This window comes from Epinephelus fuscoguttatus, linkage group LG16 (assembly GCF_011397635.1).
Source record: "Epinephelus fuscoguttatus linkage group LG16, E.fuscoguttatus.final_Chr_v1".
NCBI classification, from domain to species: Eukaryota; Metazoa; Chordata; class Actinopteri; order Perciformes; family Serranidae; genus Epinephelus; species Epinephelus fuscoguttatus.
Genome location: NC_064767.1, coordinates 35,008,224 through 35,019,890, shown reverse-complemented (window position 1 = coordinate 35,019,890; position 11,667 = coordinate 35,008,224). Strand labels below are relative to the sequence as shown.

At 40.9% G+C, this 11,667-nt stretch overlaps 1 protein-coding gene across 2 annotated transcripts in view; it reads left to right on the top strand.

Annotated features, from left to right (window-relative positions):
• The first annotated feature begins 533 nt into the window (after positions 1-533).
• The window catches only part of vrk2 (VRK serine/threonine kinase 2), a 40,045-nt gene continuing 28,911 nt past the window's right edge, over positions 534-11,667 (top strand). The window contains exons 1-3 of one of the 2 annotated variants that reach the window (XM_049600625.1): positions 534-759; positions 1,727-1,861; positions 2,339-2,394. In XM_049600625.1, coding sequence (XP_049456582.1) covers positions 1,732-1,861; positions 2,339-2,394 — 186 coding nt within the window. In that variant the 5' untranslated portion in view covers positions 534-759; positions 1,727-1,731. The remainder of the gene's footprint in view (positions 760-1,726; positions 1,862-2,338; positions 2,395-11,667) is intronic. The other variant, XM_049600624.1, reaches the window with a different exon arrangement.

Here is an 11,667-nt window from a genome sequence, read left to right as displayed (position 1 = left end):
GTGACTCTTCAGATTTATTTCATGAATCCCTGAGGTGCAACGATTCCCACATTTGAAATCACTGTATTTTGATATATTGGTATCATGATTTTATAAGATTATATCAGTCCGTCCTGTCTGTTTTGGTTTAGCTGCCTTATTTCAGCTGTCTTTACATGCATGTTGATGACCTGGATGAGAAAGAGTAATATCATATTAATCTTCCTTCATGTAAACAGTGCTTACCAGGTGATGAACACTTTATGTTGCTCTTGTTCATAGATTTTCTATCTGTCAGAAATCTCTGACAAATTCTAAACTGTAAATTTTACAAAGTCAAACAACAGATGAAGGTATAAGGTTTTCATTTATAATTTATGATTTGACAAAAAGAGTTGTCACTTAAACTGATAAAATACATGTACAGCCAATTGAATTGTCAGCATGTTGCTTATTCCCGCCTCTGCTGTTTCACTATTGGCTATCTGGTTGTTGAGAAAGTTTCCCTGGCGTGCCATTGGCTGTGCGGTGTAGCGGGAGGGACAACTTTCAGGAAGTGGTGTGATTTTGTTTCTGTTTCTGTAGCGGATAATTGAGGAACATCTTATGAAGGAATACCGAATAGTTCAGAAGGAGAGTCATGATAAAGTATTCAATACAACAGTTTATGGAAATATTTCTACACAAAAGGCTCAACTAACGACGTAGGGCTTGGACTATCCTCGGCGGTTGGTGCATATTTTAGCATGTAACAGTTAACAGCTAAGTCATATAAAAGAGGTACTTATTAGCTAAGTTAGCCGCTAGTTGTTGCTACTTACGTTGTGATAACGTTGCCTTTTAGCCACCAGAGTTGTTTAAATCCGTAACTGCTCAGTCTCGCCTGACTGCAGTGTGTTAAGCTAACGGTTTTCGGTTGTTGTTACTGTCCAGCTCTAAGTTATATGTTGTAACTCTTGTGTATCTTCACGTAACGTTAACAGTTAATAATGAGGAAAACTAGCTACATCCAGTAAGATAAAATACTGTCCCTCACACTGGACAATAACGCAGCTTGATAAAAGACCAGGCAGCTAACATCTACAGTGTGTAGTGTGCTTTTGCTAATTAGTAATCGTAAGTCAGATTTCTAAAGCTGCCTTTAAATTGTGTAACACTAGAAAAGTGGCAGCATTGGTACAGGGCAATTTTGTACCAGCCAGACCATGTGTTGTTTCATTTTTGTTTTTATATTAGACTGAGTCAAAGTACCTCAGAGGCTTACAGTTATGTTCTGTGGTTAGGAATCACAGCCACACTAGAAAATGTCATGCTAAATGTTATGACTTTGGTGGTCATTTTCATGCTGTTTTTTGGTATTATTGTCCTCTCTGAGCTGTAATTGAATGTTTTATTGATGACTTGGATATGGTGTTGGAATTTGTTGTTATTGACATTATCATTATCAGTAGGTTTATTGCTGTTGATTCATTGTTGATTGTTTTGATTGTTTTGTAGATGGAGTTTATTGTTTTTTTTTTTCCTAGTTATTTTCTGTCTTTTTGTCTCTGAATTTTGAATTTTAAATAGATCATTGTTTTGTATTGCAATGTATTTTACTTCTGTGGACCCCAGGAAGAATAGTTGCTACCTTTGGTAGTGACTAATGGGGATCTAAATAAATAAAAATCACTTTTATATATTTCCCTAGTATGTAAAAAGTATTTTTCTAATATTTTCTTACACATACTTCCTGAAACTTGTGCAGTTGTCATGGCACCGCCAAAAAAGAGGGCATTACCCAAGCCCCTCCCAGAGGGCTTCATACTGACCGACACGGAGAAGAAGCAATGGAGGCTGGGGAGAATCATTGGTCAAGGTGGCTGTGGGCTGATCTATCTAGGTAATGAGAACACTGTCTGATGACACACAGGCACAGTACACACCCTGATCAGTGATGCTGTCACATAAGTATATACATGCATGCAGACAAGCAGAATAACTTCTTTTGTTTTTACACACAGATACACACATTATGTTTTGGACACACATCCTGATAGGTCTGTTTTCTTTCAGTTGTGAAAGCTGTTCACAGATCAGATTGCTGCAAGAATTTGAATTCTTCAGTTTATCACATACTTCATATCAGTTTCCTACCCCTCTAATCTATGAAGACCCATCCAATCAGTAATAAGTCTCAACATTTACAAATCCATTAGTGCTCAACACAGTATTTTGTTATTATTTTCCCTGGTCTTAGATAAACTTAAAGAATCCAAAGGTCTGATCTAATCCAAGAGTTAACACTTAACATATTTTATCACAACTTTGAAGCTTGCGTTTTGTCTGATCTTTTCTCACTGTCTCTGTTGTCCTAAAGCCTCCAATGATGTGGCCAGACCTGTCTCAGCAGACACTGACTTCGTCATAAAATTGGTGAGTACATTTGTGCTGCACACAGACAACCTATCCACCTTAAAGATGATCAGTTTAACTCATTTCATGTTTATACTTGTATTTAAGGTTTCTACTAGAACATATTTACATACTTTAATGATCAAAAAACACTAACCTCACCACACACTATTATGTCATACTGTGGCCAGAGTAGAAAAAACTGTTGGAAACTTAATGTTCATAACAGTAGGAAACCTTAGGTTTTTGCTCACAGGGATTCTCCTACATGTCTTTACCACATCATTTGAAACTTTGGCCACATTAAATACGAACATCCAATACTGTAACGCTCTATATAAAACACAAAATACAGAAAAGCACAATATGTCCCCTTTAAAGTACACAGTATAACTATATAGTATACAGTACAGGCCAAAAGTTTGGACACACCTTCTCATTCAATGCCTTTTCTTTATTTTCATGACTATTTACATTGTAGATTCTCACTGAAGGCATCAAAACTATGAATGAACACATGTGGAGTTATGTACTTAACAAAAAAAGGTGAAATAACTGAAAACATGTTTTATATTCTAGTTTCTTCAAAATAGCCACCCTTTGCTCTGATTACTGCTTTGCACACTCTTGGCATTCTCTCCATGAGCTTCAAGAGGTAGTCACCTGAAATGGTTTTCCAACAGTCTTGAAGGAGTTCCCAGAGGTGTTTAGCACTTGTTGGCCCCTTTGCCTTCACTCTGCGGTCCAGCTCACCCCAAACCATCTCGATTGGGTTCAGGTCCGGTGACTGTGGAGGCCAGGTCATCTGCCGCAGCACTCCATCACTCTCCTTCTTGGTCAAATAGCCCTTACACAGCTTGGAGGTGTGTTTGGGGTCATTGTCCTGTTGAAAAATAAATGATCGTCCAACTAAACGCAAACCGGATGGGATGGCATGTCGCTGCAGGATGCTGTGGTAGCCATGCTGGTTCAGTGTGCCTTCAATTTTGAATAAATCCCCAACAGTGTCACCAGCAAAACACCCCACACCATCACACCTCCTCCTCCATGCTTCACAGTGGGAACCAGGCATGTGGAATCCATCCGTTCACCTTTTCTGCGTCTCACAAAGACATGGCGGTTGGAACCAAAGATCTCAAATTTGGACTCATCAGACCAAAGCACAGATTTCCACTGGTCTAATGTCCATTCCTTGTGTTTCTTGGCCCAAACAAATCTCTTCTGCTTGTTGCCTCTCCTTAGCAGTGGTTTCCTAGCAGCTATTTGACCATGAAGGCCTGATTCGCGCAGTCTCCTCTTAACAGTTGTTCTAGAGATGGGTCTGCTGCTAGAACTCTGTGTGGCATTCATCTGGTCTCTGATCTGAGCTGCTGTTAACTTGCCATTTCTGAGGCTGGTGACTCGGATGAACTTATCCTCAGAAGCAGAGGTGACTCTTGGTCTTCCTTTCCTGGGTCGGTCCTCATGTGTGCCAGTTTCGTTGTAGCGCTTGATGGTTTTTGCGACTCCACTTGGGGACACATTTAAAGTTTTTGCAATTTTCCGGACTGACTGACCTTCATTTCTTAAAGTAATGATGGCCACTCGTTTTTCTTAGTTAGCTGATTGGTTCTTGCCATAATATGAATTTTAACAGTTGTCCAATAGGGCTGTCGGCTGTGTATTAACCTGACTTCTGCACAACACAACTGATGGTCCCAACCCCATTGATAAAGCAAGAAATTCCACTAATTAACCCTGATAAGGCACACCTGTGAAGTGGAAACCATTTCAGGTGACTAGCTCTTGAAGCTCATGGAGAGAATGCCAAGAGTGTGCAAAGCAGTAATCAGAGCAAAGGGTGGCTATTTTGAAGAAACTAGAATATAAAACATGTTTTCAGTTATTTCACCTTGTTTTGTTAAGTACATAACTCCACATGTGTTCATTCATAGTTTTGATGCCTTCAGTGAGAATCTACAATGTAAATAGTCATGAAAATAAAGAAAAGGCATTGAATGAGAAGGTGTGTCCAAACTTTTGGCCTGTACTGTATACTAAAAAAATGCTCTTCTTACTGCACTCTGTACTGGAAGCAGAATCCGGTGTTACCATGGTTCCAGACAATAATACATATAAAAATTGTTCAGCTAAAATTGTTCAGCTAATTGGCATATCTGCCTTTTTAGTTTCAGCTTCACCAAACATCACATGATTTACTATGTTACTATGAAAAGGTGCGTGAGAAACGTGCAGCAAATGATAACCAAAATAACTTTTGACAACACTGCAAAATGGAATTTAAATAAGTGTGGTGGTTCTGTTTAGGGACGGAAAAGTGTCCTGAGCTGGCACAGATGCATTAGTTACTTGTTACTGGATTAAAATGTCCACTTCCTCCTCCGATTAACTGGTTTGGTGTAGCCTTCAATATGTGAACCCTTCATGCAAGAAGGCAAATGATGGCAGAGAGTACATAGTGACACAGCAGTGGCAGGTTAATTTCAGGCCTTAGAGTATGTTTGGATTAAAATGTAAAATATATATCATATACACCTTCTTGTGCAAGTGATATTTAAGTTTAGCTAATGCTAATGTGAGGCTTCAACATTTGCACAGTTCCCTCTCTCCTTCTTTGTGTTACTTTACCTTCATATATCAGCGTGGTAACAGATCCCAGTACAACGAAAAGATGGAATTTAATGCTAAAAAGTTTAAAAAAAAAAAAGAAAGAAAGAAAGAAAATCTTAGAGAAATAAAATAATCCCAGGTTAAGAAAGCAGGAGTTCAGACTAAAAACAGACCTGTGTTAAAAAAATGCAGGGGGTTTGTTTGCTTCAGCAAGTTTGGTTTGAGTATCAGACACCAAAATGCTTCACAGTGAGCTTATTTACACCTGGTATTAACATGCATTTTAGGTAATCCTAACACCTGGCACTAGAATTCATCCAAATATGCGTCTCGATTGACTACTTGTGATCAGATCTCACTTCCCCCCTACTACAGGCAAATGAACACGAACATCATTTGTATTTGCAAAGGCCATATACCTTGTTTCTTTTAACCGGCGGGTGGTTTGTTGTGCTATACACACACAGCGACAGAGCAAAGTGTTAGCATCAAATGACTGCTAACTAAAGGTTATTAATGCGTTTAACAACAGACTCGAGCTGTTTAAATGTCAAGTGTGACTTGTTGGGACCGTTTTACTAGCCTGGTGAAACCATCCTGATCTCATGAGCTCATATTCTATTTCGCTCCGCAGATCAGTCTGGCCATGCAATCATTAAGGCGCACTCTGGCATCGGTTAAAGCTTACCGGGCCAATCACAACCGTTTATTACTTTGGGGCGGGCACGTCATCAGAATAGGAGGGACAAGGAGCGGAGTGAATGCATTTCGTAATCAACCAACACGGGTACTGATTTTGAAACTGCCATGGTAAATGTGTTGAACAAACTGGAATGTACATTTTTTTAAAAGCAGAGCAAACGGCTGCACTGAAAGCTTTTGTTGAAAAAAGGGATGTGTTTGCTGTCCTTCCTACGGGGTTTGGTAAAAGTTTAATTTACCAACTGGCTCCGTTGATCGGGAAAAAGATGGGACTCAGTGAAAACCCAGTGGTTATAGTTATTTCTCCGCTAGTTGCTCTCATGGAGGAGCAGGTCAGGGAAGCGACCAAGCTGAGAATCACAGCCATTCAACAAAGTCCACAGTGAGGAGGAAATCCGCAAAGACGGCAACACTCTTTCCCAGACATCATCACAGCTCATCTCCGCTGCAGCTTGCTGGTCTGTTTGCAGTGGCGTTGTGCTAGCCTACGTCACACATTTTGTTTACTCTGATTGGTTTTCTGTCTTTCCAGTTGTGTGAAGGGGCACTTTGGGTGACAGCCGTTGATACCGACCCTCGAGAATAGAGGAAATGTACACTCTGTGTCCAGACCCATTTGCGTTTTGCGAATTGGGTCTGGCAACACCAGGCTATCGTTCTGTAGCTGCTGCGGTGTTGGCTTGCGTTAATCGTAAAGATGTTGAATCGGGGTGTAAAGTTTCATCACAATACGCTATTATATCGCTTCTTTGGACAAAGATATGATATTTTCCAATATTACAAAGTCTGCTACAATACAATTCTGAGTCGATAAGATTCAGGGGTCTGCGATTGATATTAAATATTAAATGCCTATTTAATGCAGTCTGTTACAGAAGACGCTGCTGCACCATTCTTTTTTACTTTGGGCCATAAAACACATAAACAACACATGAATAATAAATGCAGTAAAGTTCACATGAACTGACTCCACTAACACAAGTAAAACAGCAAATGGGATAAGTTAACCTTCAGGGCTTTCTGTCAGAGAGACCTTTGTGGAAGAAATCTTTTCATTTTAACCCAAACCATCGTCTTTTTCATAAAACATCAGGAATATCTGGCATAAAGACCTGAAGGAAAACTTCTCCAAAGAGCCATAAGACATGGATTAACAACAAAATCATTCAACAAAAGTATCACATTCAGCTCAGTAATAACTGTCAAGTTTCAGAGACAAAACAACAGTTTTTTTGCCAATCACCCATTATTAGCTTAAGCATGTTTACATTGCAAAAATTAGCCTAGCGCCTAACTGACTTTTTTTCCTCTACTCATAGCTTAACAAATTACATGTAACGTTATTATTTTTCTTACTCACCGGTGGTTTAAGTCACTGCATCTCCTGACAGAACAGCATGGTTGAATTTCAGCCTTTATGCATGTTTTTTCAGCCGAACAGTGTTGAAACAGAACAGCTAATGTTGCTAGAGCAAGAAGTTAGTGGAGTGAGATGCTCGTCCAGGCAGGTAACATTACGTCGTGTTTTATCTCATAACATTGTTTACATACGCTGGTTTATTCCCAATTATTACACGGCTCTATTAAATGCTGTATTCTGATTGGTCAGTAGCAGCATTCTGCGGTCTGATATTACTGTGTAATGACCGCTGCTAGTAGCAATGGTCATTCCACACAGTTGCTATGTAGCCCAGCGTTGCTAGGGATGCTGCCCTGCAACACTGCAGCTGTCAAACAACTTCCGAGGGAAAAAACAAACAGAAGTGGCTGATTTTAACAGATGCCGCTGAAGAAAAAGAATACCTACGGACTTTCTCTGCCAAAAACAAAAGAAGACGGATTTGAATACACACTCGGCAGTCATGCTTAATGACATTTTACGAGAGTTTTATGCCTCGGTTCAGTCCACTAAGCCTGGGTGAGTACAAAACTTTCACCAAAAGTTGTCGAATCTGGTTGGTTTTAATGCACTTCGCAGAGGCAGACAACATTATTTATTTAACTGATAATTAGCCGTGTAATAAGCGGGATAATGTATAATGAGCCGGTGAATACTGGGAAAATAACTCCCTTCAGGGGAATGAAGGGTTCTGTTCCCCTGTCGGGAGTTATTTTCCCAGTATTCACCGGCTCATTATACATTATCCCTTACGTAAATAACGTTTTCCTCATCGTGTTTCTCTTGGCTGCTTGCTATCTGCCTGCCGCTGTTTGACAGTGACACAGACTTTCAAAATAAAAGACTATGCGAAAGATGACGATATTGATAGATGTTTTCACTTTGCATTGATGATATTGGATCATTGATCATTAAATCGATATATCAATCCGCATCGATGGATTGTTACAACCCTAATGAGATGAGAGTGCCTCTGGGGTACAGTCGCTACTAGGGCTGGGCAGTATATCGTTTTTTTACAATATATCGATATATTTTCAAGCAAGATAGAGATTTAGACAATATTGTATATATCAATAAAAGGTCAAGTTGCACCACATAACGCATACCAGTGTTCATCTCTCCTCCCTCACACTCTCTGCACAGCTCCGCCCCCCTCACTCACTCACAGGTTCTCCATTAATACTGAGAGAGACACAGAGCTGCTCCTCTGTTTAATCTGTCTGTTAATTAGTCTATAGTGCAACACAAGCTACGCTAAATCAGTCTGTGAGATGATTAAAGTTACATAGGCCTGTCACGATAACAAATTTTGCTGGGTGATTAATTGAGTCAGAAATTATCGCGATAATATTGCGTAATTTTGTGCTTTTTAAGACCATTTTTATTATTGTTGTAATTTTGCTGTTTTTAGACCATTTTTTAAACTTATATAATGATAATAAAGGCATATTGATGCAAGTACACCCTTTTAAAGAGAAATAAACATTTATTTAACAAGGATATTTAGGACTGCAAAAAAGAAAATTTAAATATCCGAAATAACGTATAAATATTGAAATAAATAAATAAATACAAAAAAATAGACTCTCAGTCTCACTCTCAGGTGTGCAGTTAAGTTGGTCGTATTCACTCTTTTTGTTGAGATGGTTTTAGAACAAACCCAGCACACTGGCTCGTCAAATTACTGGGCTCCCCTCTGTCATTTGGTTTAAATCCAAAATACTCCCACACAGGGGCTGTGGCATTTGGTTTAGGAACAAGTTCCCTGTCTTTCTCTAAAGGTGTGGACACACCAAACCGACATCAAAGAACTAGCATCGACTAAAGCCAACTGTTGTATCGTCTATGTCGCCCCACGTCACCTTACATCGCCCTGTGTCAGTTGCATTTGAACACACTACACGGACTACATCCGACGGCCAAGTAGCACGTACATTCTGCGCCTGCATGAGAGAGAGCAGAGTGAGAGAGTGGTACATCCTGTCAGCCAAGGGGTTTCCTATCTGTGCAGCAGAGCACCGCAGCACCTCCACAGACTATTACATCCAGACGGTCCCGGTGTTTCCTCCGCAGGCTCCACTTCACTCAGCTGCCTGATAAACCCGCTGCTTCTTCCCATTTTAACCTGAGAATCAGCAAATCAGGGCTCGGTGCTCCGGTTGGATCCAAACGGAGAGCCGGGGCTAGCTCAGAGACTAGCGGAGGCTAATGGCTGTGCTTCCCTCTGGTTATGCTGTGGCTAACGCTCCGGTTTGTTATTCAGGTTAAAGTGGGAAGAAGCAGCGGGTCTGTCTGGCAGCTGAGTGAAGTGGAGCCTGAGGAGGAAGCACCTGTTAGCCCCAGTTTCACTACAGGCAGATTCACTTGCTACAGGGGCGAGGAAATAAAATCTGAATAGCAAATCAGAGTGATCTCTCTCACCAATGAGCTCCACTGCTGATTCAACATGCTCAATCGGCTAAAAAGCTGCCGACGCTGAAGTGCCGACGGTGCGGGATACACCGCAAAAACTAGGCCGACAGAAGCTCACTGACGGCCTGACTTTGGTCGACGGCCGACTGTCGGCTTGGTGTGTCTGGGCCTTTGCGCTCAACTCTCTGTTTTTTTCTCCACCTCGTCTCCTCCTCACGAAGATCACAGTGTGTGTGCAGCCCATAGCCCCGCCTCCCCCACAGAGACAAAGACACTCGATGACAAGAGCTTTCCCTCCGTTCATTACGCTATTGAACCATCTCACCTGGCTGCCAGACGATGCACGGCAGTGAACGCTCTTGCTATCCAGTCTCTTTGGTGGAGAGAGAGATGAGGAAAACAAACACGCATGAAAATGGCAATTAATCGCGGCTGGAAAAGTTACAGTCTCCCTTTTAATTTACCGTGCAGCTAACTGACTTACTGCATATCGCGACAGGCCTAAAGTTACCGCAGCATCACACCTACAGTACTGTGGGCTTTTTGCTCTGTAACTTTTAGCCACGTCCAGTAAAGCCATACCGTGGCGATTTCTGTTTCTGTTATAGTTTAGACGTGCGATGCCACGCAGAGCTGCGCAGCAACTCCTTCTCCGGAGTAGGTCCAAAAGCCGGGCCACCCGCCCTCAAGCTGGTGGCGGTGGCGTCTCACCGACCGCAGCCAACCTCAGACCATCCCGTTTCTTACCCCCAAACAAGCCACGTGTGAGACTCTACTCACCACTGTCTGCAGGAGACCACAGAGAAAGGTGTCTTTAAAAGTCTCTGTGTGTTCAGTTCTTTTGTAGCTTCTAACTGAATCTCTGTGGTTTGGAGTTTAACTTCTCTCCTGTGTCCTGTTTTTACTTTAGATTTCTGCTTTATTTTACTGTTGATGTTCACTATCAGCCATATTAGAAGCTGTGTGAAGCTGTTGCTCGAAAACTCAACATTTCCTTATTTTGCTGCTTCACAATAAAAGTTTTTATGTAACAAATTAACGGGGAACTTTTATATTTAAGACTATATAAGAATTAAAATGTTTATTAATGAATTTGCGCAACTTTAATAGTGGCTCTTTTTCAATTAAGACAAGTCTAATAATATGGCAGGGAGGAAGACTAAAATCAGAAACAGCCACATTGAGATATTGATGAAGAGCTGCAGACAACAGGCTCTTACTGCACCTCTGCAAACAGCTCACCTCCAACAGGTAAACTTCTTTTACCTGCCCTGCTGTGGAAAAACACATGCAGCAAAAACAACAGGGGACTTTAGCTGTGGATCAGTCTGCAACTGAACATGTAGCCCACATAGCAGAAAATACTAGGATATATATTGTGTATCACCATTTAGCCTGAAAAACCGGGATATGAATTTTTGTCCACATCGCCAAGCCCAAGCCGCTACTACTGGCTGGTAGTCAATAAGCAAGTACGTCATCTGAGTCGGCAGCCCTTCAGTGTGGCCCAGGATACATGAGCATACACACTTGTGAAAGAATGTGGCCCTATGCAGCCCAGACCACCTCTGAATATGATTAGAGCAATAGGATCTCAAGATCCACTGAGGACGCATTTGGTGCATCCACACCTGTATTTAGAGCTGTCCACTTGTGATCTGCTCACCAAGGACACATGTTAATACCAGGTGTAAAAAGGGCCAGTGATTTGTATTACACTGAGACAGGATTTTACAACCACAGAAAAGCTGTAATTGCCAGGTAAACAGAAAAAATTCGCTGTTGATGTTGCATGATGAAGTATACAGCCAGGAATGTGACTTTAAACGTATTTGATTGCTCAAGTTTTGATTGCCATTGCAGCGAAAGTTGAGTCTGGTTCAACTTTTTGTTGGAGGACTGCATTTTTTTAACTGGCCCTATTCAAATTCAAGTTTGAATGAAACCTTTTGAGGATAAATCCAAATCTATTTTTAATGTTCCTACATAGACCATGAACTACTGTAAGTTCTCAAAAAATAAATTGCACGTAAAGCTGTTAATGGCTTCTGACTCACTCTACAACTATTAAATATACAAGTAATTGCACTTAGATTTGTATGCAAGGTCATTTGTCTCTCTCATTCTGTCAGAGAGTATTGTGTTGTGTTGAGTACTTAGTGTTTACT